This window comes from Drosophila gunungcola (genome assembly GCF_025200985.1).
Source record: "Drosophila gunungcola strain Sukarami chromosome 2L unlocalized genomic scaffold, Dgunungcola_SK_2 000008F, whole genome shotgun sequence".
In the NCBI taxonomy this organism is placed as follows: domain Eukaryota; kingdom Metazoa; phylum Arthropoda; class Insecta; order Diptera; family Drosophilidae; genus Drosophila; species Drosophila gunungcola.
Genome location: NW_026453163.1, coordinates 2,863,405 through 2,886,965, shown reverse-complemented (window position 1 = coordinate 2,886,965; position 23,561 = coordinate 2,863,405). Strand labels below are relative to the sequence as shown.

The window sequence follows — 23,561 nt, the reverse complement described above, 5'->3', positions numbered from 1 at the left end:
CTAATGGCGTTAAATTAGTTATTAAGACTACAAAAAATGTTTGAAAATGACATTTCTTACTAATCAACTTTTATAATTTAATAAGTTTGTATATGAACATTTTTAAAACTACATACCTACAAGCAGTTTATAGATAACTCAAATAATTGTGCCTTTTTGTTCTTTTTTTTTGAGTTTTCATTTAAATTTGGTTTTGTACTTGTCCAAGGGAAACAAACTAGAAAATACATTCATAAATATATTGTATTTTTAGTGGACGAACACTTACGTCTTGTGCACATAATTCCTTGGAAAAGGGTAAGAACTTTTTGTCAGCCCCTCTGATTGACGGTAGCGCTGAAAGCTGCTGTCCATCATCAACACCACAAAACCGAGTATTGAGTAGGGAGAACATTCTCATTCTCGGCCCAGAATTTCCGACTTAGAACCGAGAAATGAAACACAAGTGCATGGATGCAGATCTTGCGGGCTTTCTTCGCTCACTTGACAGAGATCATTAATAAGATTTATGCGCTATTAGCAGAGCCAGCCACAGGCCATAAATAAGACGAAACCGTCGAGGATTCGAGCACATCTCCAACGAAAAACCTGTTGACAGGGGAACCGACTTCTGCAGCTGAATCACATCGTTCACATTGGATTTGCATATGAAAACGAAATAAAACCCAGTCTAAGGAATGTTATCGATAAGCATACTTGTAATTGGCCAGTAAATGTGGCATAAAAAGTCGCCACCTAAGAATGTGGGTGGTTACTATTAGATCACTTACTTATTTAAACGTGTGACAAGACAAAACTAAAGATTGTAAATGACTTCTTTTTTTTTCATCTAAAAGCAGAACACATTATTATGCCTATTAATTTTACTTAATTCGCTAATGTGTCATCTTTAATTGAATCAAAATTTTGTAATTCATTGAATAGGATCAGCCATTTATGCAAAGCTGTCATAATCGTTTCAATGAAAACAATAGCCATTGTAAGAAATTTAAATAGTCTTAAATTGTGAAATCGTAAATAAAGATGAAACATGTGTACAAACTTTGCTTCGAATAGATAACATACAAGGTTCTCGACTTATATATCATATTTATTTAATTGTTTATGACCTCCCAGTTTTAACAATTTGTCCACTAATAATATTGTCGCCTATGATTTCATAGCTCAGATGAAACAATTTATGTCAATAGGCGAACTTTAGTTATCGAAAGAAGGCAAAAAGCTAAGAAATGCATAAATTTTTAATTTCATTACTTAGTATTATTACTTATATTTTTTGGTCGAGTTCCCAGAACAGAGCCTTTTTTTATTGCAAAATGAGTCACGCATTTAAAAAAAGAGAGCACGAGTCAATTTGCTCTTAAAAAGAAAGCGCACCAATCGCGTGAAATGCAGTAACACTGAGAGACTTCCGAATAGAAGCGCTCAAATGAGTGAAAATATGAGTGAACACTGTTCTCAAAGTTCTTGAATTCAGTTGCATTTGTTTTTATAAGTCGATGCAAACTTGTTTTCTTCAAACGAGAACAAAGCAATTAAAATGGGAAATCTTACTTACAATAATTTGAGTTAAGTAGTCAAAAAATTGTAATGGTTTTCGACTTGGTTTAAGTTAAAATATATATTATTTATATAATGCATTTTAATTTGTTCTAAATAAAATAATTGATTTAAGACATATTAATGTAAAATTCCTTTTTTTTTAAATGTTTTCTAACATTTTCTCTCAAAGTAAATGAGAGCATTCACTCGAATCTCAAAACATACATTTTTGTTTTCAACTGTCTGAGTTTCAGCACAAATTTCCTAGTGTTTTCTCTGTGTGCACCCACGATCGGAAGAGAGTGAAAGAGCGAGGAGAGCACGAGCTTTTCTCGAAGTGGTCGGCTGCTGCGCTTCGCCGACGACGACGTCGATTCAGTTTTCAGCGCGCACTCACCGCATCGAAAACACTTCTCGCTCGGTTAAGATACAGATACGGATCCAAGGCAGATCCTTTGAAACACAAAAGTCTGAATATAATAAATCGGAGTGTAGTACGTGGAAGTGTCTAAAAGTGAAAACTATTTCGGCAAACAAACTGTGTAAAAAGGTAGATAACTAATGCAGTTTTGTTTGACACAAAAATCAAACCCCCTTTTGGTTGCACATCTTAATAAACTTGCATTGCTATGAATGCACGTACTTATTTGACTAATTCGGCGTTACACATAATTTATTGAATTTCATCACTGGTTGCAAAGAACTTAGCTAGAATTCAAAAAATTTATAGAGCTGAAAAAAAATATTTCCGGCACCATACAAATTGCAGTTACAAATTTAGAAATTCCAAATTTGTTGTTCTTTTTTTATATATAACCGAAGCAAATAATATCGCATTAAAAATATCATTTTAAGTTAACTTTTTGGGTATCATATAGCAATGTGTTGCCGGAAGCCAAAGGACATTTTTTATTTATTTTTGACAGGCAGACAGCAAAGAAATTTATTGTAAATAAAAAATCTATTAAGTAAAAAGTTTTTTTATTTGTTGTGTGGTTTTTATTCGACATATTTGACTATTGTGTGCAGCTGTGCGTTGGCGTGTGCCAAAAAAATCATTTGGCAACCAAAAATATTTAACAACTTGGTAGACTCGAAATGTTCTTTGACAGGTTGGGGGAGTGAGGAAATGTCCACCAAATAAATTAACAAGACGAAATACGGGGTTAACGAAATTAAAAAATAAATTTGCAAGCAAAAGAAAACGGGAAAGTTAATACATTTTGTAAACGGCGTGTGTCAAATACAGTTCAAAAATAAAAAAATAAACATATATAATCGGGTTTCTGTGTATTTTTTTTAACACCTGAAATAGACAAATATACTTCACCATTTTACATAAAAATTAAAAACAGTTCATAGCTAAATCTTATTTTTTTTATTTTAATTTGTTTTCAGAAAAGTCACTAAGGCATAATATTGTGTATCCGGTAAAATAAAATTACTGCCATCAGTATTCTAATCACAAGTAGCTTAATATATTAAAAGAAATCAATCTTTTTCCATCCGGTTGAAAAAATAATTTATAATGAATTACCTAATTGTGCTGGCGATAATCGCCATCTTCATTAAGAAGACGACATACGCATCTCCCAGTTTTCCGTTCGCCATAAATAGCAATTATCTTGGCGTGAGGAATTTGACCTTGCCCAGGACCACATCACACCCACACTCGTATCGCCCCCTCCTGCTTGCAAGAGAATTCTACAAGGAGCACAGCGACAACAAGGAGGATAACGACGATCGCGAGTTTTTTCACAAGCGAGTGGCACGTGGTCATTCGCCTAGCTTCAATGCCCCCAGGTTGCTGGGTGAAGACAATCACCTCTATTTCACAGACGCCGACGACAGGGTGAGTACTTCATCTTTTATCTGGGGACCCACACGAAGGCAAACAGTTCGCGGAACCCATAAAAATATAGTCCTGTTGACTCTTTGAAGCCAATTAAATATTTGTGCGTTGGTTATTGGCACTTCAAGAAACTGACAGAGTAAAAGACAACTATTTTAAATTCCTATTCTAACTTTCATTATAATTTGTCTACAACATAAATATTTTATGAATCTTTTAAAAGGTTAATTAGAGTCTGAGAAATTATTCATGGAAAACTCACCAAACTATATGAACTATAGATTTAATAATTTTTTGAACATTTTCTCAGAAAAATTTATAATACAAATTTCAGACAATTATCAACAAACCCGGTTGTCAGAGGTTAAGTGAATATATTTTAGTTTCATTTATAATGCCCAAATTAATATAAAACAATTTAAATTGATTACTTCTAAAAAGAATTCTAATCAAATAACATTTTGGGAAATTTGCGACATATTTATAGCCAAAATATATAGTCAATACTGGTAAAATTAATATTTTGGGAATTCCAAATTGAACAACTTAATATAATTATTTGTGAGAAGAATTTTTATCAACTATTCTTGCGAATAGAAAAAAACTGTCAGAGATTAAATTAATTCTATAGCCCAATTTTATATTTAATAACTTCATTTGATTATTTTTTGGAGGTGCCCATAAAAAATTAGCTTATAGCATTTCACAAAAAATACATCACAAGGAAATTATTTTTAAATAATACTTATTGTTTTTCGGCATGTGCAAGTCATGAAAATGTATGGTAATCAAAATTTTAAAATTTACCTCTCAATTGTACAATATAAATTAACTCTTTCACAAATAATTTAAAGACAATTACAAAAAGGGGAATTGCCCAGGAAGCCTAAATAATTTGTATTCAATTTAAATATTTTCCCTTTGATTTCCATCCATTTTGTATTCCATTTAAATATTTTCCTTTGATTTCCAGCCATTGCGGTTGTTAGTTATTTAAATATTAAAATATTAAAACATTTTTAATTTTTTATTTTACTATTTTCGGATTTGATTTAAATATCTGAACATTTTATTTAAATTTAAACCACGTTTAACTCAAATAAAATACATTGGATTCAAATAGGAACTAATTTAAATTTAATATTTCCACATGAATTTAAAATTGTATTACTAAATCATGAAATTTAATATGTATTGTATTTAATATTATAATTACATATTTAATTTTAACATTTAATACACAGTTTTATATTAAATTTTTCATTTTCCACTCCATCTTCCATTTCTGTACCAGTGCGGGAAAAGACTAGGTCAAAGTTTTTTTGTTCTGTATCCCTCTTGCCCACTTACATTGAAGCCCCAGGGTGTCTCTTCAGTAGCTGCAGCTACTTGTTGCGCATTAGAATCGAAATGGTAATCAGAATCGGATCGCAATGAGATGGCTCACCTTGAACCCCGGAGCGTAAGTGAGCCGGAGACGGGTGACTAACCCTGAGACTAGCAATCGCGCCGATCTGCTAGCCACTCGCCGACTAAAAATCGGAGATCGGAGATCGCAGATCGCAGATCACAGATCGGTGATCGGAGATCGGAGAGCCCACCCAAATGGCTGGGTAAGATCGGTAAGAAGGAGTTACACAACGGCGGCAATTATGAAACGTGTTGCGGCAGGTAGGAGCCACCAATTTGGTTAACAAGCCAATTTGGCTTGGCGATGTGCAAACGGGAGCCAGCAAGCACAATGCCCAGATCCAGAAGAGAGATTCCGATCCCTGCCCAACGATCGGTTTCAGTTTCACTTTCCGGCCTGTAATTGTGCCGCTCCGCTCAAAATCGACGATTGTGGCGACGAGGGGATCTCCAGCAGAACCTGTCGCTGCTGTTGCTTTGTTTTTTCTGCCCCATGGTCAACAGCTGGCCGACGATCGCACAAAGGGGAAAAAGTGGACGGGTTGCTCAAGGGATCTTCAAGAGGTGACTTTCCGTTATGGTGGTTAATTGGCCTAATTGACTGACAACTTGTAACTGTTGCCGCCCTTAAGGGGAAATCAATCGTACTCAAATAAGGGGGCTTTTCTGGGGAGTAATTTAACTGGTTTACATTGATTACTCATCATTGAGATGGATCCTCTGATCTAAGATCCATCAATGAGTCGCCTTTTAATGTTTTATTGAGCTATATATACGGGTCTGCTTTTGTATTTAGGCAATAGCTTTATATCCCTATACTGAACATCCTACTGCATTGAATTTTCTTTATACAACTTATCTCTCAGTACTAAATATATTCGTAAAGCATTCCATTTTATGAAAACCATCTGGTTTAAATCACTGTCATAAAAACATAACTCCAATTCTTCTTAGAATTCTCGGAAATGCCCAGATGATGCCTTTTTAATACCGTTTTTTCGGATAAAACGAAGCACAATTACGTACACTTGCATAAGCACATTATAACAAACTTAGCTCTGGAATTCCCCAAAGCTGGCGACAATCATACTCGACTTGATTTTGCGATGGCGATTTGCTTTCCACCGGAGTCTGATTTTTTCTTATCGCTCACAACTACATGATTCAATGCCCATAGGTGGTGGTGGGTTGGAAGTGGGTGGCTGATGCACTCAGGCGGCATAAAAAGCTTATGGACTGGGGTCATGATTTTACCTGAACATCCCACCCCCCCATCGCCTCCTTCCTTTGACCTCTCAAAAAAAGAATTTAATATCTGCTCGTTGAAACTGAACTCACTGCACTCTGCTTGTCCCGCCCACACCAATTTTTCACAGAAGCATCGCCTTGGGAGAACTCTGCAGTTGCTTCTGAACTCCATTTCTCTCTGTGTGTTTACCTTTGTCTGCTTATTTGCCATCACATTCCGTGCGGATAGCTGCACTGAGATTATGAACTGGGAGTGGAATGGTCTCACATCATGCACATGAGCTCAAACATTCGAGCTATTTGTTTACTAAAGTAATTTTGTTTATTACTTATTATTGGGCAATATTAAAATAAGTTCACATGATTGTATTAAAATCATTTTTAAAGAAAAAGGTCTGTCACAATAATTACCCTGATTAAATCAGACATAAAATTAAACCAAACGCAAATAAATCGGTAAATGTATTCAATTGATTAATCATCAAGTACTATGTTGCTCAGCGACAAGGTCAATAAAATTGAAATCTGCATATGTATTTATAGTGTTTACGGGCGAATGTGCGATTAATACAACTTGATCTGGTTGTAAGCATCGCGTTTCATAATCGCAAAAAGAGATTAGAATAAAAGGAGGCTATCTTCGGTATATATGTAGTTGACGAAGTTTCCCTAGGAAGGAGTTTGCCATAAAAACCCACTATTTGCTCACAAAATTTAAATTTGATGGACATATAGTGGGTTGAGCTATGGGGTTGGAATGTCAATCCAGTCGGGAGGTAATCTCTTTATAGGCCATGCAAATATTTTCCGTCATTTCGCTGCTAAAACCATTTCACTTTTGTTTCGTCGGCGAATAAAGGAACAAACACAAAGTTCTCCGCGCTCTATAAAGTGTTGTTCCCCATCGAATATGTGTTGACCCCGCCCATTGCCACACAGAGTTGAATGATGAAATCCGTTGCCACGCACGCGTATGGATATGCATTCGGGGATAGTGTAAATGTCGGCGGGATTTCTGATTTATTGGCAATCTTAATGTAGCGCGTTTTCCCTAAAAAATAAAAGCTAATGACGGGCAAATCGGCTTATGACATAATAGCAACAGCTTTCGGGCGGTCTGCATAGTACACACATACCAACGATCTGCTCATGATTTATAGTCCAGTCGACATCAAGTATATTATGCGGAAGCTCTGAATATATTTGACAAATCTATAAAGTTTTATATTATTAGTTTCTGGTCGGCGGCACTTCGGCTAATAAACGTGGAAAATTCACCGACGAAAGTGTAGAGAAACTTGTCGCCAGACCCATAAATTAGGCGCAAAAAGTTCACGCTTTTCGGCTGCTGGCCATAATTAACTGGCCCCGACTGTACGGACTGGCTGATTGATCGCCGGCGACTTGTTGGCCATTAAACGGGCCATGCGCCAAGAGTCACGCAATTAAGACCCACCGAGAAATATAAATCATGGCCAAGACGAGGCTTTAATACACTCCACGCGAGCATAAATCATACAAAATTCCTTTGTTCTAAATTTAATCGCCATTTCTCCCTTTCACATATGTGTTTCCTCAAAAGTTTTGCGGAATGCAGCGCAGCGATCTAAGGGAGAAATGAAAGACATTGTAATTAATCATTTACTTGTTGTGCAAGTTAAGTGATGATCGTTAACTCTTGGGAATTTTAAGCTTAATTCTGTTGTTAATTCTTAACTTTTTTTTTTTTTTTTAAATCTATGCCAACCGCATCTTAAATAAATAGCCCTAACCGAAATTGTAAAATTTTTTATACTCAAAACCATTCCCATTCCCATTTCCGTATTCACTTGTTTACTTGACCCTTGCAGTAAAGTCAATATTTCCTCTTTATCAGTCAGGGTATCGCCTTGATAGATTTAAACAAATTGCAGATTGAAAAGTCAATCTAGAGCAGGCCAGACAAGTCGCGAGATCGGTGAATCGGTGGAGCAGCAGCGTTTCAATCTCTTGGGCAATCTAGCGCAATCTATCGGTGCGTGTGGGCGTTGCAATTAGAAGAGTCAGACTTCCCCGACACTCCCAGCCCCCTCAAATCTCGATCCCCTCCCATTTCGCCAGACATGTTCTTCGATTCGACGTCTCGTCTGGCAATCAGTTTCTCGATCGATCCCTCTGACGATGAGGATGATGCATCAGCTCACATTTCCGGCATTGGCCGAGCTGCGCCAACAGCAACTTGCACCATGTTGTAGCGAGTTTTGATGTGAATGGAAGATATAATTGGGAGGCGCCTCCGTGGCTCGATGACTCAACTTCTGCTAGGGATGCAGACAACACAAACTGGATTTTAAAGCTGTTTTTTAAATCTTAACTTAAGGTGTTATGTACAGTAAAGAATAACAAATTATATATATTTAGGTTTTATTTTCTCGGTGTATTTTTAAGAATACACACAGATAATTTCATATCGTTCCGACGAATGTTTTCGAAGCTACACTCAAATTTTTAAAAGCCGTTTCAGAGAGCTTTAAAGTATGAGTAAAAGGTTTTTTTCCCACCGAAAATTATATTTTTTTATAAGTTGTTTATAAAAAAATATAGCCCAAAATGTTGGTAAATATAAATTTTTATTTTTTTGGTCAAAAAATGTTATATTGTTTCTTTCTTTGATTAATCACTAGATTTAACATTACTTTAACAAAATCTATTTGGTTATTCAATTTCGGAGGATCCGGTTCAGAGATATAGTGGTCACCGTAGAACGTATATTTTGAGAGGAGGTCAACTGTAGCTTCTGTCCAAATAAATAAACGATAACCGACAAACGATAATATGTTAGCAAATTTTAAGATCAATAAATTAAAAAGTTTACTCACTTTTATTCGTAACCCCTTAAAATATATTTACTTTACAAAAAAATATTTTTAAGGGAACAGATTAAGAAAGTTCTGTATAGCTTGGCATCTGTTCTCTGAATAAAGCAGCACCTCTGTCATTGGCATTGGATGGATATTATGGCCATTTACGGCCACTAAGGCGGCGTCTTTGCTATCTGATTTCAGCTTTCAGCCTTGATGCTTTCCTTTTTTGCTGCTTTCCTTTTCGCAGTCGGCCGAAACCAAACAAATATAAAATTGTCATAATAAACGGGCGAAGCAGTCGCGACAGATTTTGCGGCTACATTCGCTCGTTAAAAATTAAAAAGCGTTTTATACAGTCAGTCCTCTTTTTGAATTTTTTGTTTCTTTTAAAGTCGCCCCGCTAAAAAGTATAAAATTGTATGGTCTTTTAATGCGAGTAGTTTCAATAAAGATGCAAAAGGAAAAACACTGAGTACATATGCAAAGTGTGGCCGATTTTAATTACTTAAGTTAATGGCATAATTGGGAAGAGCGAGGGCGGTGAGTGCCCGCCTAATTGGTAGTTTAATGTCAAAAAGTGTAAAGAGCACACTGGGAATACAAATGAGAAAGAGAAAGACCCTTGAGATATTGAGCATACGCCATACGGTCCATCCATTGCTCCCCATTTTCATAGCAGTGCGTGGCTGGGCCTTGTGCATTATTCTGAAAAAGTGAGAAAATCGAGGCGGACATTTGCCCAAACGCTCCTCGTTGCGCTTTTAGATTTGTTTTTTCCATTTCCATTTTCCCTGCTTAGCTTTTAGCCAAATTGCAATTGCCACATTTGCATTTCGTGGCATTGCATTCAACACAAATTAAGAAAACACAAGCTAAAAGGCCTTAAAAATATGCGAACTTTTCTACGAATTGGGAATGCCCTAGAGAAATAATCACTTAATTAAAAAAAAAAAAAACAGCATTCTCCTCCCTTTGCAAACTTTTTGTTTTTTTTTAATGTCCAATCAATGAAACGTATTTACTATTTTCAATGAATGAAATGCGGTGTAATTATGCAAGAGGCGATGCCAGTGAACTACTGAAATAATTTATTAATTAACAATATTCTGAACATATTTACTGTGTCAATTAAAAATCGTCTTCCTTACCAACAAATGTAAACAAATTTATGAATCAACAATAAAACAATCACATAATTTGTACATTATATACAATCAAAATTTATTTTTATATTGAAGAAGAAGCTGAATTTGAAGACCTTTGATAAACTCAACAGGATAATACAAATTTAGGTACATTTCTGGTTTTTGGTTAATAATTAGAAGGAAGAGTCCAAAATTAACACATATTGAATAAAACTGGGATTCAATTTTTAAAATTCAAAGATATTTTAAACAAAAAAAAATATTTATAGAGTGTGGTTTTTATGAATAATAAAACACTGGTTTAAATTTTATCATAAAAGCGGAAACAAATAAAATCCGGGGTTGATTGTTAGAAAAAAATTTACAGAATAAACAATTGAAAAATGCATTATAATGTATTGAAGATCTACCAAACGCTTATCAATAAATATATTATGCAGTCTCTCTGCAGTCAAGTGCTTTCTTTCTTTAATTGACTTAGTAGCTTATCGCAGATCTCGTCATACCCCTCGGAGTGAAAATTTTAATTTAGCTAAAGCGATTCATTGTGAGTCTACTTGCACATTTATAGTTGTGGATTCCAGGGAGAACTCGGGGGAAATAGCAGATGGAGAGGGACGCAGTGCACATTTAGTTGGCCCTGTTTGTTGCACTCGCTTTGGCATGAACAAATATTGGATTGTACTATATGAAGCACTGTCTCCTTCTAACGGCCTCTGCCCTTTCTGGCCATTGCCACCCCCCTCACACACAACGCCCTTGTTTATTTGCACAGTTGTCGGCGAATTTGTTAGCCAGACTTTCTGTGCCGCCTCTGCCACTGTTGACGATGTTCCTTCCGTTTCCTTTTCATCTTTTGCTCATTCACGCAGTTTTACATCGTGGAAACAAGGGGCGTGGAAAAGGGGGGCATTTAATCTTGACCACGGACACAAACCTGGCTGCCAAAGGTTTTAGGCCTAGATCTCCTACGGAGTACACTTTAACACAAAACAAGAAAGAAAGCAAACTTCGGCAAGCCGAAGTTCATACACCCTTGCAGCTATTGCAAAAAGGAAATATTCTTGAGAACATTCAAACTGCGATTTATTAGCGTCTTTGTTAAAAACATTGATGTTGTGATGATTTTCAGCTCAATTTGAATAAAATTAAAAGCCAAACTTTGAACTATCAAATATTACCATGTAAAAAGAATTTTTTTTTAAATTTAAAAGGTACATTTTATAATTAAATATTTTGTTTGTTTTCATAAGAGCTATGTGATATAGTCTTCCGATTTTGATGATATTTTAACCGTAATTGTGAAATAATGAACCAATTATATATATAGAAGAACTAAAAAAAATTTGATAACATTAAAGTTATAGCTTTTTTAAATTTATTTTTCCGATTGTTCTTATCGGAGCTATATGCTCCGATCTTGCTCGTTCCGACTTATATACTAGCTGCAACATAAATACAACTATTGGGAAAGTTTCAGCTTAAATTAAGATTGGACGAATTTTTACAAAATTTGGTTCTAATTTCTAGCAAGGAGAAATATAATTAATTTAAGCTTTAAATTATAGAATTTATTTTAGAGTGTAAGGGATGGAGGATGACCATTAAACAGGGTACTGGGTTCGCTATTTGCATTTGGCTCATAACTCTTTTGATTGCGAATAAACCCACGACAGGCTCTTTGTTATTGTTGTCGCTGCTGTTGTTGTTACCTTTTGGCTCGTAAAATACCAAACACAAGTCACACCCACGCCAGGAATCCCAATTGAGGCTAAAAAAAGGTGTGGAAAAAACAAGAGTGAAAAATAATAAAGAAACTGCTCCTCCGACCAAATCCTTCAAACGCTCGAAACAGAACCAGCGGCAAATGCAAATGAAGTTTGTTTTGTATTATTATTTTGTGAGAGGTATGGCAGTAGTGGAACGGGCCCAACAAAACAAAACCAACCGTTTTCGAATACTGTCAACTTGGCAGACATTTAATGGCTTTTTTTCTGTTCATTCATGTGTCCCTGCCCCAACTTCAGTTCTACAGTAAGAAAATAAAGAACTGATTTTACAAAACAATTCCAAATAAAGTTTGAAATGATTTTTTAAAGGTTTTCAATCCTTTTATATTGTTTTTCCAAACTGTGTAAAACAATTTGAAAACAAAATCTACCAAAAATTACATTTTAGGATAAATGCATGAATATGGGTTGGGATGACTTTTTCTCCGTGGAACCGTAGCTCCGGGTTCCGCTCCTGGGTCTGGCAGGCAGATTGATGGTACTTCGGGGGAGTCACCAACTGCCAACCTGGATGAAATGGCCGTGTCATGGCTGAGCATGCGTAATGAAGCTTAAGTAGAAATGTTTATAAAAGCATAGAGCTAAGGTATTGCCGCCAATGAGCTAAGGAAAGGCGTGAGGGGGGATGGAAAGGAAATAGGACGGAGAGGTTTTAGATCGGAGTACCTAGGCAAAGCGATGAGAGAGATCATGAGTACCTTCGTTTATAATGTTTATTACGGTTATAAGTGTAGTGGGATAATGAACAAATAACTAATTTCAACAAGAAAATTACAATTTTAAAAGCTTAAAAATTGGTATTATAAAAATTGTAATATTAAAAGAGTAAAGAGTTTGGAAAAAAATGTTATATTGCTAAACGTTGATGATCTATAAAAAGTACAAGCAAGTAACACAACGGAACCAATCACGAGCTTGTTACGCGCGGGCCATTTTAATATTGTGGGGAATATCGAGATCGCGAGAAAAACACAATTAACTAAAAAGAAGAAATTTTTTTTACTGACTCAACACCATCGATGTGTACTTATTATTGGGGACTCCAAACGGGAGCGAAATATTCTGAAATAGGACGGACATGGGAAGTAAATAATAATTTAGTTGTGTAAGGATCGTCAAATAAATCCAAGAACACTCATAGCCTTGTTTACAGTAGACTTTATGTTAAACACTTATTTTTAAATACCAATGAAATGTGAGATTAATGGAACCCCGATTTCGTCAAGTCAAAAGATCCCGAAAAACAAGGTTTATTCATCTGAACCATTAGCTGTTTTTGCATGCGCGACATGAATTGGCATTACCTTCAATTTCAAATTGCAAACGATCCCACACCGCACTATGGCATAAAAGTCAAAACTTTTGGCAACAATTCTTAGAAACAACGCATAGAGCTCGCGAGACAAAATTCAAATTTCGACTTAAAGATTTTTTGTACAAACAATTTAAAAACTGTAAAAATTACAAAAAAATGGCTACTTGATTACCATTATTGCTCTCTTTTTCTTAATTTTTGGGATAGAGCTTACATTAAAACAGCAAACTGTTTGATATAACCCGAATTTTTCTATACAATTCAAAACACCGCTGAATTTCGAATCTATTGAAAACAAAAAGAGTAAATTCGCTTTTAATTATTTATCCCCAATAAATTTGCGCCAACATTTTTACCTTTTACCCGTGCTGCACCGCCCAACTTTCCAGCCCCAAAACCATCTCCCATTTCGCTGGCCATTTCGCTTAACGCTTTGGCGACTCCGCTGGGAAAGCGAATGGAGTTGTTCATGGCTGCTTCACCATTTTTGCTCCTTTCTGCTCCTTTCTGCTCCTGCTGGTGTCATTTTCCTTACATGCACACTTCATTTATTACACCCAGCAGGCAGCCACTCCCGCTTTTCCGATTTACCGCTCCTCCTCGTCGCATTATGTATCACTTATATGCATGTCGTTAGTTTTCATGACATTCGGGGGTGGCGTCTTTTCGGGCTGGGAAATCGGGGGAGGAGCAAGTGCATCCCTTTGTTGAAAATCAATATGTGTGTGAGGCAATGCAAATTGTAAAAGTTTTACCCACATCCGCTGCCGTTGCTCTTTGAGCTGTAAGTGATAGCTTTTCAGGTGCTCTCAGGTGTGGTACGCAGTTTTCCCTTTGCTCCTGCACTTGTTATTTTTGAGCGTGTTAAAAATCTGTTAAATAAATCACAATTGCTGCGTGGGCCCAACATGCGAGCATAAATCAAAATGCATAAATTGAATTTCCTCTTTATTCGCCTTTTGTGGAAAAAAGACACGGAAAACACCAAAAAACCAATGAAAGAATATAAGATTAATTTAAAAATACCTTCTTATTTACTTATACAATGGCGATCAGTTAATAATGCTATACTTTGTAAAAAATGATATTTCACAACAATTGCAAAATGTCGCAGCAAATTTAAAAACTTTGAAAAATAAACCGTATCATGACCCAAAAGGTTTTGCATTTAAGCTTTTCTCTTTCATGTAATTCTTTTTTCAGCAAATATTGGAAACATAATTTATCAATCTTCCACATTGCACAATCCAATTTATTAGCAGACCTGTGTTTGCGCCTTTAAAAAATGGTACAAAACTCTAAATACTAATGGTTGAAAAAATATATATTGAAAAGGAGCGAAAGGCCAGCACATTGTGCAATAATAATAAAAGCCACAAAAAATGGAAAATAGAGTTACGTGGTCGTCGTGTAAGCAAAAAATAAATAACAGATGAGTACCAACTATAAATCGAGAGTTTGTTCACATATGTTTTGATATTTTTGCATTGCCTTGTTTCAGTCCATTGCTCTAAAATTCAACATTTTCCCCCTTGTTCTTTCCATGAACTCAACAGAACGATGACTATCAATCGGATCAGCCGGGCATTCTGACGGACATTAAGGAGAAGCAACTGGGAGCCCAAAAAGTCGTCGACGAACATAGGGAAAGGACGTTCAATAGTGAGTACCCTGCCCTTTACTCTCCTTAAGTTCGTTGGGGCCATTAAAGGTGTCTCCCCTCCCCGGTAAAATTCTGCAAATAGATGTCCGAGGCGCCCGCCCATGATCATCACGTTCTGGCCATAAAAAATGTGCTAAGCAAATGTGCTAAGCGAACTCTATGCAATTCACTAGGCGAAAGGGCGAAACAAGCCAAACAAAACGCCATGAAACGGCCTTTGATGTGGCAAAAGAAGGGCTGGGCGAACAGTTGAAGTCAAAATAATAGGAGCAAGTAAATATTTATCTATTTGTTAAATGTGATTGACTAGTTTACAAAACTAAGGCTTACTTTGTATGATATTAGCACTAGCTTCAAGGCCTTCGACTATGTGCAAGTAATTAAAGTAATCCTTATTTCTTCATTTTGTATTTTGCGACCAAAGAAAATAAAATTTTAATTTTAAGTTAATTTTTTGCACTTTTTTTATGGAGAATTTGATGTTAATTTATCACATTTTAAACTCCTTGTTAGGAACAAGTTTTCTTTAGAAAAGCTACTGTTTGTTTTTACTTAAAGGGTCATTAAAATTAGAAAATGTCAAGCTATATTTTAAATTCCGCAACTGTAGCAGGAGTCCCAGTTGTTTGGCCTGTTATTTATGACAATGAACATGAAAATGACTGTTTTATCCTTTGGCACGTGACTCTCCTTGTGAATAATGGGAAACCAGAGCACAAATGTCAACAACAGGATGGGTGAAAAGTCAAGCAAGATCCTCACGCACGCACTTTAATTTCTAACCGTAGAAAAACGAGTGGAAACTCCGCCTTAAGGAGTTGAATAATTACCCATAAGGTTATTTTCCATTGCGTTTCTTTCTTTTTTTACTTTTTCGGTCTTTTGGGTGCTGGTGAGGCATTTAAACTCTCATTGAAATTAAAAGGAGAGATTCCTTGTTAAGTAAACAAACACACTCCCTTCTCTTAATTCATGTTGTTAGTTGGCTGTTTTTTTGGAGGAGAGAATTCGAGAGATTTAGCCAATTACTTTATAACAAACTCAGTGCCATTAGGCTTTACAAAGGTACTGAGAGAAATCGTCATGTGACTTAAATAATAAAAAGCTATAAAATAAAATGTTTTAAAACTTAAATTTTTAACAATTTTTTTTAATGTATATAGATTTAATATATATAAATTTGAACTTTTTCCTAACATCTGTCTCGAAAACTAATTTTATGATATTTTATGAGCGTTCTATCTTCAGTGTAACAACAATTGCGATCCAACCACAGTCTGAGCCAAGACTCCGACCCCTGACAATGAAATGTGAGCTCGCTCCGACACAATATCTTTTTTTTTTAAACCCAAACCCCCTTTCCCGCTTTCTCAGTCTTTTGCATTTGAGTGGAAAATTGCTGTCGCCTAATGGGCGCGAAAAATGTTTTTGGGAAACCGTTAATACCGTGTGGACAGAGTCGGTGCAAAAGCCAACGAAAGTGTGTCACTAAGCCTGGGAAATTGTCAATGGAACTGCCGTAGAAGTTGCTGTAAACGCATAATGATGCAACAATTTACTCATAACATTGTCAATTAATATATCCAGTTGCAGTCGTGTTTCCAGTTTGTTGGTTTTAGTTAATTAACTACGTTTATTGTTACAAACAAATATTTAACCATCGATGTTTTTCAAGGTCGTTTCGCTTGAGTATGCCAGTTTTTGGTGATTTATTAAGTCATAGACAACTACATTTCGATTCCGCTAAAAATGTATTCATTATTTTTACTTAAAGTAGAAATGTTTAAAGCCATTTTGAGCACAGACTAAATATGAATTCATATTTTAAAGAAAGTGTACAAAATGTCACACCAAATTCGATTTTTCATTAATGTTGAGCTCATTAATCTTGAGCTTTTTAAATTGAGAAGCCAGTAAACTATTTATTGGTTTTACAATTGCACGTATGGCTCTATTAATTTATTTATAATAAGTCACGTATAGTAAATTACCATTAAATTTGTATATGTCCATTAGAAATGCCATTTTAACCACAATTTTAATGCGTTTTGGTTTCATATAATATAAAAAAACAAAGAGCAAGAGGAGCATTGGATCTCCCTTTTTCTTTATAACACAAAGATATTAATTTTTCTAGCCGAGACCGGTTTTAAGAAAATTTAGCTATTGTATATCAATAATATCATCAATAAAATAAATCAGTTCCATGTATGGTTAATATCCTTCAAACGTTGATCAGCCATGGCTTAAACATATTTTGGTAATAATCTATGTATACATTGCCCTTAATTTTATGATGTGTAAACATTTACTTTTTTGGCCAAGCTCAAAATTATGGCAATTTGCGGGGGGAGCTTTCCTCAATTATTTTTCCCCGAAGTCCGGAAGATTGGCCTACATTTTCATGGCCAATGCCTTCAAGTTCAAAGGCGGCCCAGCAGACTTTCCTCAGCCCAGGCGTTAACAAGTTTGCTGTCGCCCCCCTTTCTTCTCACTGTCCCCCCTTTGCCAACCCCCCTTTCCCTTGGAAAGCCCTGTGTTTTCAGTACTCGTGGCTTGTTGAGCTACAGCCCCTTGAATTATTCATGTGGCTGTTGTGGCTGAAGCAGCTTCTCAAACTATGAGGCTGTCGAAGTCCTCCTCCACCCTTTGGCACTACTACCATCTGCAGCTACCTCAAATACATTGAGCAAAAATCGTAGTTTTTAACCAGAAATCCTAAATACATTAATATTTGAAATATTTTTCGCATGAACTAAGGCCAGATATGTGTCATCATAACTTTAGATAGGAAGAGTAGGACTCAAACACATTTTATACTTTACATATTAAAGTTATTGTTTTTGAAAAGTTTAGGTTTAATATCTGAAATACCATAGGTATAAGGATTTTGAGAGATTTTTGACTGTGTAGGAATGCACACCCGCCCGTTCCCAGCGTGCTCGTTATGTTGATGATTCAATCATGGAGCATTTATGAAAATTACACATGGAGCCAACTCCCTTGGAGATTAGCCCGGAAAGTTGTTCTCCTAGTAGGTGAATGAATGGGGACTGGGTCTAGTACCTGGGATTAGCTTGGTTGACTGCACATTGGGTGGTCTTCGAGCACACTTTCCTCCTCTCCCCGCGAGTCCGCTTGGCTGCTGCAGCTTTATGACCGCCACGCGGACGAGAAAAAAATTAATTTCGCATGCAAAGATTGCTTCTGAGCGTTTTTTTTTTATGGTCGCGACAAAAGACGATAAATAAAACTCGCCTGCAACGGTAAACTTAAGCCAGCCAAAAGGCCTCAAAGGGGCAATCTCCAGCCGCCGATCAATAAAAAAAAGTCGGATCGCACAAATGATCTTAAGCCGTTGGCATTGCAAAAAGCCAGTGGGCGCTCGAAAATGCTACCGAAACGCACGCGAAAAACACTGGAAACGCAAGGGGGAATTGAACTGAAGCGTCCGATCGAAAAGGCGAATGAACAGCACTTTAGTGGGCTATTAAGTAATGAACCTGGTATTCTCGTTATTCCAATGACACACATAAGGAAAAAATTCTGTTTACGATAACAGGCTGCACATGAAAATAAAAATTTTGAGAGGCTTTTTGAAAGCAGCAGGATGCCTTGGTTTTGATTTATATAGGTATTAAATAAATATATACTCACATAGTAAAAAAGTATGACTTATATACTACCTGCAATAGAAAGACAACTTTTGGGAAAGTTTCATGCAGATAGCTTTAAAACTGAGAGACTAGTTTGCGTAGAAACGGACGGACAGACGGACAGACGGACGGACAGACGGACGGACAGATCGACTCTCCTAGTGATGCTGATCAAGAATATATATACTTTATAGGGTCGGAGATGTCTCCTTCCTTGCAAACTTCTGTCTGAAATTATAATACCCTCTGCAAGGGTATAAAAAAACGTACAAACTGACAAACAAACTTTTGCGTCTCAACTTAAAAAAATGTAAAGAAGAGAATATAATTTAATTTAAGCATTTGTGTATTTTACTCATCCTTGCCTATTTAATTTTTTTTTCGATTTACTGGAAGTTTATTGACTTTTGAAAAGTCCTGCTATGAAAACTGATGAACAAAAAATTTCGACCAATATTTAATTTGTTCTGATGGTCCGATACCATCAAAGTAGATTTCCAATCCTGCGGTTATATAAAAAACTCACTCACGTAGTTATATATCATATTACATATTTAATACCCTTTTTACTATACACTTTGACTTGTCTTGCTTTTTGCAGGGTCTTACAATGCGCAACTCCTCCGCTTGGCGGCAGAGCACCTGAGGTTATTGGTTGTCGAGGGCGCCTGCCAGGTGCCAAAGCCGGAGGTGGTCCACATCTCGAGGGAGACCAACACGGTCTACTCCCCGCGTGCCACGATCCTGCACCGGTGCAGGGACACGTACGGGTGCTGCGCGTCGGGATCCACCTGTCAGGCGAAGTCCAACGAGACCGTGGAGCGGGTGTTCATCAAGCAGATCGGACGGTTCTCCTGGCCCGAAATCAAGTACATGGAGAACCACACGGAGTGCGAGTGCGTGAAGGTGGAGATGCGCCGCAAGCGGAGCCCCATCTGTCAATGCCCGAAGCACTTCATCGACTTCAGCCGGCCAGGAACCTATCCGGAGACGGACGCGGAGGAGGATGAGGAAGACCAGGTGATGGATCTGTGGGAGCGAAAGGAGCGAAAGGAGCGAAAGGAGCACCGCTGCCGATGCGACTGCCACCTCAGCGATGACACGTGCAAGAGGCTGAAGAATGGCGTGGAGGGATTCTCGGTGATGGAACGGCGGTGAGTTTTAATGGCACATCAAAAGTCAAAGTCCCTAAATCGTACTTTCCTAAGTCAAATCTTTTAATAACTTTAAATAAAATAAAGCAAAAGCAATTTTTGCCTTTCGCATGTTTTTACTTTCGGTAATTCATTTACTTCGATATTATATAAGGACCATTTTTTCAACTTAAACATTTGGTGCGAATTTTTTCTGAATTGGGCAATGCAAGAATACTAAATACTTACTTTGCTGCCGTTTTAAAAAATGATCAAAACCCCACTATTCATTGTACAAAAATAAAATATGTCGGGACGATTTAGCGAGAAATCTTATCAATACCAACAAAATATGATAATTTAAAAAAAAAAAGGAGTCAGATTTTAAGGAAATAAAAATTTAAAATTAATTATTTACACAGAGCAACTAAATTGGTACTGATAGCACACTTTAATAAAAATGTTCCACAAACACCATATCTTTTTAAACTTACTTTATTCGGATCCAACACAAAAGTAGCCTTAAACTAGATCCTTATCTATCCTGCAACAAACAATGTATTTGATGAAAAAATTAAACTAACATGAGCAACATTTTATACTCCGCCTTAATCTTTTAAAATGCATTCATCAAATTTTAAGTATTTTCAGAAAGCTCACTATTTTAAGCCACATTTCCTTTTGTTACAGTCTCATACTAGGTGGAGCCATCAGTGCGCCATTTTGCAATTATGGTCCCTATGATGTGAAGAAAGGCCGTTGTCCGGGATTTCAAAATCGGAACCTAAATCTGCAACATTTCCAGAGGAGGCGCCAGCATGGCAAGAGTTAAACCAAAATCCCCATTGAAGTCAATAAATCCAGAACTGTGCATAAACTAAAAACTAATTATACAACGCTACTATTTAATGATACACATGAGCCATTGAACGAAATGAATCTAGAACTGATCCTTTGGATTCACTATATGCATTTTATGGGAAATTCCATATGCTTAGTCGTAGTAATATGAGCTAAATTATCAATTGCCTTTTCCTAATGATAAAGGCCAGCTTGGGCTTTCGATACATTAAAAACAATTACAAATAACTTTTGCAGAGGTACTCCTAAAATGTACTTTTATAGTAACTAATGCTGAAAGTAAGATGCCAGTGAAAACAGTTAGAAACAAAAATACATAAAATAGAGACCCAAGTTCCGAACAGAAGAAGTATTGTCAAACAACATTCGAGTGTACTTAAGTAAACGTCGATTAAGTTCATCTAAGCTACTTATGTAATATATTTGTAAACAATTAAACGATACTTCTAGTCACAGCAAACGGTTTAATTTTCTGATCATGATTATCGTTAAAACTAATCCCCCGTAGATGGTCAAATAGACATCGATGGAGTAATATTCGATGATGCTTAAGTGCCTGGCGGGATTGTACAAAATTTTAGATCCTTTATGACGAATGATGTATTCGATCCAGTAGGTGGCCAAATCGCTGGATTTCATTGGACGATCGCGATAAACTTGGGAGGCTTTTAATATAGATTCAGCATATATTGGATGGGTGAGTATCAAATACATTGCCTTGGATAGTTCAAAATGAGTGAGGTTGTGAGTAGTCAATGTGAAGCCCCAATTTTTCGACTGCATCTTCTGCAGATTTGCTCGTTGATCGCCCAACAGAGGTAGTCCCAGCAAGGGCACTCCGTAATAAAGGGCTTCCGAAAGGCTGCCTTTACCTCCATGGGTGATAAACAATCGAGCTTTACCACTTCCCAGCAAGTGACACTGGGGCCACCACTTGGCGATTTTTAAATGGGGAAAACCCGTTCTGATGGAACTCATATTTGGTCCATCGTAAGTCCAGTATATCTCATAGTCGGAATACTGGGAAAAGGCTGTAGTGAAAGTTTGCAGCAATTTCTGTGAAGACTTGCGCCAAGTGAATCGAGTTCCTAGACTGAAGATGATGAGCGATCGGTTGCTAGGCAATATTTCGCGGCGGGTTTCATTTAGTTTCTGCTCCAAGACTATACCTCCTATATCCACCATATTGGGCATCAGGGGAGCTATAGGTCCCTCGCTGATCATGTGGTGATTATTTAGAGCCAGGACAACCGATCGGCGCATAGTTTCAAAGCTGGGGTACCGGGGCTCGGGAAAGTGCAAGCTGAAATTCCATCATTAAATTAGACAAAGCATACAAATCTACGAAACATACCTATAAATCCCTGCCAGCACTTTCCTCGCCAACATCTCCACGAGCTTCTCCCAAATTCCGAAGAGCCAGGCTGAGACTCCTCTCCTCTGGTGACTATCGTATGGCTGGGGCACATAACAACGCTCCTCGGGGTTGCCCATCAAACTGTTTACAAATCCAGTTGGCTGTTGAGTGGTTATTATGGCCACGGGACAGTTGAAGTGTGCAGCCACTCCCAGAAGATGATCGTTGAAATGATAGCCCAAAAGTAGGAGATCATAGGAGTGAGGTTCACTTTCTAGGAACTGCTTCCATTCCGGCAGTTCTAGCAAATCTCCCGATCGTTTCAGGCGCCCAAACATCCGTTGCAAACTTAAAATGAGGTCTGACGAGGATCCCTGCTCATCCTCCTCGGCTGGCTGCTTCCATGGAATTAATATGTGAGTGACATTCCCTCGAAGCTCCTGCTCCTCCAATGGCAGTGTGGTGACCAAAGTCAGGTGGTGACCCTTCTGTAGAAGCGCTTGGCATACTGCCAAATGGACCATCAACTGCGACCGATGCACATTGACAAACAGACCCAAAATATGATGGGACTCCGCTGGGGTTGAGTTACCCGGCAACAGAGAAAAAGTTATGTAGACGAGCCACAAAGGTGACAAACTGACCGGCGATCGGCTCATGACTGAGGTCCGAGGTTCAAATTCACATTAACTGGTAATTAGCTTAGTCTCCCAGCGCACCATGAATCAATCAAAATGATAACAAACCATTTGGTTACACAAGGAAAGACAACACCGTGTCGTCATTGGTCTGACGAAATGACACAAAATAAAACTTTAAAATCCAGAGCAAAAAGATTTTAAAGTAGGAATAATGACACAAACTGAAAGTATATATTTTATATTAAAATTTAAATCAATAAAGAGTTAGTACATTTTACGAAATTATATGACAGCAGAAATGGTTAGCATTTTATTTTATACTTTACTTAATTGCATAAAATCTTTGTACGTTTAATATCCGATATTAGTTGACACCCACAAAGTCGTTCATCACACCAACTGATTACCCTTAACCGCTCGTCAATCAATGCCCAATAAAATACAAACTTAATTAAGCCTTGATGAAAGCTGATTTGCGGTTTTTTTACCTTAATAGCTTTTGCATTCTAATTGAAAATGAGATTCTTTCGTGTGAAAGAATCGTTAAAAATAGAATTTTCTATTTTTTAAATGTCAAGGGATGAGAACTGCCAAAGCAAATATGTATTTTAAAGAAGAAGTTTGTATTTACCTTAATCGCTTAAATACATTTTTGGTCGAGTTAAGTGAGGAAAACTCATAAAATCATTCGTCATTGCAGCAAATTAGAACAAGAAAGAACGCTACAGTCGAGATCCCCGACTATCAGAAACCCTTAACTCAGCTAACAAACTTCAAACTAAATAATCCTTCACAAAACATTCGGAGTTTAGTTTCGTTCTGCCTCTCTACTGCAGCGATTACCGGCAGAGCAGCGGCAGAACAGCGGCCGAGCAGTGGCAGAGCCCTATTACTTTTAAAATAAATCATAGCTTGATAGCCAAAACACACACACATAGTATAACTGCTAATGCTTAACACGTCTCAGAGTGACGCGACAGACGCGTTTAGTGTCTGGCGAGTTGTAAACGTTAGAGTGGGCGTGGCTCTATTTTGAAATAAATTGCGCTGCGTATTATAAATCCCAAATCTATAGCATTTATAATTTCCAAGACCTCGACGTTCA

The 23,561-nt window shown here is 37.0% G+C and overlaps 2 protein-coding genes across 2 annotated transcripts; one reads left to right on the top strand and one right to left on the bottom strand.

Moving 5' to 3' along the window:
* Positions 1–1,913: 1,913 nt before the first annotated feature.
* On the top strand, positions 1,914–20,918 carry LOC128253310 (uncharacterized). The gene is made up of 5 exons (XM_052981615.1): positions 1,914–2,092; positions 2,941–3,394; positions 14,702–14,807; positions 19,066–19,618; positions 20,288–20,918. Exons 2-5 carry the CDS (start codon positions 3,071–3,073, stop codon positions 20,427–20,429), a joined length of 1,125 nt encoding a protein of 374 aa, XP_052837575.1. The 5' UTR covers positions 1,914–2,092; positions 2,941–3,070; the 3' UTR covers positions 20,430–20,918.
* Positions 20,776–22,490, bottom strand: LOC128253306 (UDP-glucuronosyltransferase 2B17). Its single transcript, XM_052981611.1, has 2 exons — positions 21,813–22,490; positions 20,776–21,761 (listed from the first exon to the last, which is right to left on the bottom strand). The coding sequence occupies exons 1-2, from the start codon at positions 22,472–22,474 to the stop codon at positions 20,909–20,911; spliced, it is 1,515 nt and encodes a 504-aa protein (XP_052837571.1). The 5' UTR covers positions 22,475–22,490; the 3' UTR covers positions 20,776–20,908.
* Positions 22,491–23,561: the final 1,071 nt, after the last annotated feature.

Bases quoted from the DNA above. Each gene is read 5' to 3' on its own strand.
- LOC128253310 (XM_052981615.1), top strand. From the start codon at position 3,071: ATGAATTACCTAATTGTGCTGGCGATAATCGCCATCTTCATTAAGAAG. The intron at 14,808-19,065 runs GTGAGTACCCTG...TGCTTTTTGCAG, and splicing joins TAGGGAAAGGACGTTCAATA to GGTCTTACAATGCGCAACTC. The intron at 19,619-20,287 runs GTGAGTTTTAAT...CTTTTGTTACAG, and splicing joins TTCTCGGTGATGGAACGGCG to TCTCATACTAGGTGGAGCCA.
- LOC128253306 (XM_052981611.1), bottom strand. From the start codon at position 22,474: ATGAGCCGATCGCCGGTCAGTTTGTCACCTTTGTGGCTCGTCTACATA. The intron at 21,762-21,812 runs GTATGTTTCGTA...ATGGAATTTCAG, and splicing joins GTGCTGGCAGGGATTTATAG to CTTGCACTTTCCCGAGCCCC.